General features: G+C 39.3%; 1 protein-coding gene across 1 annotated transcript; it reads left to right on the forward strand.

Annotated features, from left to right (window-relative positions):
- Nucleotides 1–615: 615 nt before the first annotated feature.
- TAAR9 (trace amine associated receptor 9) lies at nucleotides 616–1,669 on the forward strand. Its single transcript, XM_003781677.2, has one exon. The coding sequence runs from the start codon at nucleotides 623–625 to the stop codon at nucleotides 1,667–1,669; it is 1,047 nt and encodes a 348-aa protein (XP_003781725.1). The 5' UTR covers nucleotides 616–622.
- Nucleotides 1,670–4,243: the final 2,574 nt, after the last annotated feature.

Here is a 4,243-nt window from a genome sequence, read left to right on the forward strand (position 1 = left end):
TAAGCAAAAGAAGAAATCTATTTGCAAAGTAACTTTGGAGCTATTATGAGTAAACTTTCCCTCAGTCTTCACACTCCAGACTATTGGGATTTTGTAGCTATACTTGTTGAAGGAGATGTAATTTATTTCTTCCTTCTGGAAAAAAAAAATGAAGTGTAGCCTGTCATTACTGCATAAGTAGCTACTCTGGGGAGATAACTTAGTAAATAAAACTTAGACTTTGGTAGCCTAATTATTTCTCAACTCAGGTGGTTACAGGAGATTGTCAAAAGGTAAACACACAAAAAGGGTTTTTCTAATGGTTAGCATATTATATTATATAACATACGGCATTGGGCTAAGTGTATTGCAGCCACTTATTTAGTAATTAATATATTTGACAATGTTTTTAATGGCTTTCTTTCAAGATGTTCCGATTCTAAATATATTTAAAATGTGGGACTACTTCTTGGAAAGATCAAGAGGTTATAATTAATGTGAAAAATAATTGGCAGAAAAATTATGACCTTTTATCGTTTTTACTAGAGACTTGTTTTCCCCCAGAAGAGTTTGAAATTGCCATCTTTCTTATTCAAATTGCTGAAATCTGGAATTTGAGAACTTTAATCCAAACAGGAAGGCGATGGTGAACAATTTCTCCCAAGCCGAAGCTGTGGAGCTCTGTTATGAGAACGTGAATGGATCATGCATTAAAACCCCTTACTCGACAGGTCCTCGAGTCCTCCTGTATGCCGTCCTGGGTTTGGGGGCTGTGCTGGCGGTGTTTGGGAACTTACTGGTCATCATCGCCATCCTTCACTTCAGACAGCTGCACACGCCCACCAACTTCCTGATCGCGTCCCTGGCCTGTGCCGACTTCTTGGTGGGAGTCACCGTGATGCCCTTCAGCACAGTGAGGTCTGTGGAGAGCTGCTGGTACTTTGGGGAGAGTTACTGTAAATTCCACACGTGCTTTGACACATCCTTCTGTTTCGCTTCTTTATTTCATCTGTGCTGCATCTCTATTGACAGATACATTGCTGTTACTGATCCCCTGACCTACCCAACCAAGTTCACTGTATCCGTCTCAGGAGTATGCATTGTTCTCTCTTGGTTTTTCTCTGTCACCTACAGCTTTTCCATCTTTTATACGGGGGCCAATGAAGAAGGGATTGAGGAATTGGTAGTTGCTCTCACCTGTATAGGGGGCTGCCAGGCTCCATTGAATCAAAATTGGGTTCTACTTTGTTTTCTGCTATTCTTTATACCCACTGTTGTCATGGTGTTCATCTACGGGAAGATATTTTTGGTGGCTAAGCATCAGGCCAGGAAGATAGAAAGCATTGCCAGCCAAGCTCAGTCCTCCTCCGAGAGCTACAAGGAAAGAGTAGCAAAAAGAGAGAGAAAGGCCGCCAAGACCCTGGGCATCGCCATGGCCGCGTTCCTTGTGTCTTGGCTTCCATACATAATTGATGCAGTGATTGATGCTTACATGAACTTCATAACTCCTGCTTATGTCTATGAGATTTTAGTCTGGTGTGTTTATTATAATTCAGCTATGAACCCCTTGATATATGCCTTCTTTTACCCATGGTTTCAGAAGGCAATAAAACTTATTGTAAGTGGTAAAATCTTAAGGAGTGATTCATCAACCACTAATTTGTTTTCTGAAGAAGTTGATACAGATTAAAAAGATTACTGCAGGGATTTCAAGGACTTACTGGGAATTAAGTTCAAGTGCAAAAGTAAATACTTGGATGGAGCCAAACAGGAGGACATTGCATCCAACAGTTTTTCCAAAGCATTTGGAAAGCATATATTTGGGGGTTTTTTTTAGAGACAGTCTCATTTTGTCACCCTTGGCAGAGTGCCCTGGCATCGCGTAGCTCACAGCAACCTCAAACTCTTGGGCTCAAGTGATCCTCTTGCCTCAACCTCCCAAGTAGCTGGGATACAGGCACCTGCCTCAATGCCCAGCTGTTTTTTTAGAGATAGAGTCTCACTCTTGCTTGGGCTGGTCTCGACTCCTAAACTCAAACACCTGGCCTGTTTGGCATTTTTTTTTTTTTTAGAATTCAGTGATAGCTGGATAAGATTTCTTCTTATTTTGTGTTCTTTTATAGTTTTCTGATTCTCTACTTTCTCCTCTGACGTTCCTACTTGTTTCTTCAAATACTTTGAAGCTTTGTAGTTTCTTCCACACTCGTGATCAGTGTTCTGTTGTCCGAAATACACAGTGGGAAAATAAAGGTCTCTTATCTTGTAAGTTAGATTCTTTGAGGACAAAAATCTTCCCTTAAAGTATATCTGGCTTAAGACATAAAAACGAGAGAATAAATTCTTGAAACTTTTTGATGTAAAAGGACATTCTAGAGAGCTGGGATGTGATGGAAGATCATCTGAAAAATACTTGAGTTCTTGTTTTTGAGCTCAATAATTCTTTCCTTCCCTTTTACAGATACTGTGTTTACGAAGAACATACTCAGTGATTATCTGTTTACACACTACATCTTACTTTTAGAGAACATAATTTACCGTAGAATTAGAATGTGAACAAAAGATGGTTTCTGTGCTTCTTTTATAGAAATTTGAAGTAAATTAAGAATTTTATTATAAAAGACAATTCGAACGAACATTTGTTCACTTTTAAGGTCTTACTTTAACCATGTACTGTATTGGGCATTGAAAATGTATAAAGCTGAGTGATCCAAATTTAACCCAGGGTTATTTCAAAATAGCCAATACCCAAATTGTATTATACACAAAAGGAATAGCTTCAGTTTTCTCACCTGATATATTTGTCTCAATTAACATAAGTTTTAATTCATTTTAATTAAAAATATGTGTCAAGTGTTTCAAGATACAGTAAAACATTTGAAAAAGCTAATAACAGGGTGGTTTGGCTTCTCAAGTCCTTGAATCACTGCCTTCAAGCTTTGTTTAGGTACCTGATTTTCAGAGATTATTCTATAACAGACCGGTCTTACGGAATGAAAAGAAAAGGTAAATAAGTAAAAATAGTTACCTAAGCATTACATATTATATGCTTATTAGATGAACCAGTTTGGAAATACTTGATACAACATTAGGCTCTTTCCTATTTGCCTGCCAAGACCTTTCAAACGGAGCCGAGAGTATTTAGGAGGGAAAAACTCTTACATGTGAAAGAGGACGAAAGAAATATGGAAATCTCTGTAGCAAAGGACCTGTTTGTGGTTCAGGCCATACCGTCAAGGAACAAGTTTACTGATCAGCTTTCAAATGATCTTCACAGTTAAGGTCCCTCATGCTCATTCCTTCAGAAGGAGTGACAGTGTGTGACTCAATCGTGTCTGCATAGAAATATGTGTTTTATCCCTTGGTTGCAAGTGTGAAAGTACCTTGAAATACTCATAAAAAATAAAGAAAATGGTCTGGGGGGACTTTAAAAATATATGCCATCCAATTCACTTGTAGTTGAGTCTGATCTTTAGACAAACTGGTTGCAGAAATGAGAGCTATTCAGCGATGTTTTCCAGCTCTTCCCCACATTATAGAGGAGAAAACACTTTCAATCTACTCTTTCTGTTTTCCACTCTTCTTGCAGCCCTTCTAAAAGGAAGTCTTTTCTTCTAAGACATAGACTTTGTCACCCTGGGTAGAGTGCTGTGGTGTCATCATAGTTGACAGCAACCTCAAACTATTGGGCTCAAGTGATCCTCTTGCCTCAGCCTCCTGAGCAGCTGGGACTACAGGTGTAGCTGAAACTATTGGTGCCTGCCACAATGCCCAGTAGTATTCTCTATTTTTAGGAGAGGTGGGGGTCTCTTGCTTAAGGTGGTCTCGAACCCCTGACCTCAAGCAATCCACCCACCTCGGCCTTTCAGAGCACTAGCATTACAGGTGTAAGTCACCACCATGCCTGGCTTCATAAAGGAAGTCTTTTGATTAAAAAGTACTTGTTTATTTTCCCCAAAACAAACTAGACTATTAGTGCAACACCGCTCTTCTTTTGTTTATTTATATAAATAAGCTATAAACTCCTTTGCAAGCTGCATACCAACTTGCTACAAAGCCATGTATATAAGTATATTTGTAACAAGACCAATAAAGGCTAGATGTAGGCTTCACTCTGCAGGAATGTCTGCCAAGTGAAATCCAACCTTGGGACATACTGCTGAGCTTGGTCTCTTAATCCCGGTGAGTTTGGTTCCAAACTGTCTGCTTCAGCAGTGGGCGGTTACAGAACTACTTCAAAGAAGGAATGAATCCACTTGTGCCCCAG

Source organism: Otolemur garnettii, unplaced genomic scaffold, assembly GCF_000181295.1.
Source record: "Otolemur garnettii isolate 467f Iridium unplaced genomic scaffold, OtoGar3 scaffold00002, whole genome shotgun sequence".
Taxonomy (NCBI): Eukaryota; Metazoa; Chordata; class Mammalia; order Primates; family Galagidae; genus Otolemur; species Otolemur garnettii.

Coding starts and splice junctions, on each gene's coding strand:
- TAAR9 (XM_003781677.2), top strand. CDS start 623: ATGGTGAACAATTTCTCCCAAGCCGAAGCTGTGGAGCTCTGTTATGAG.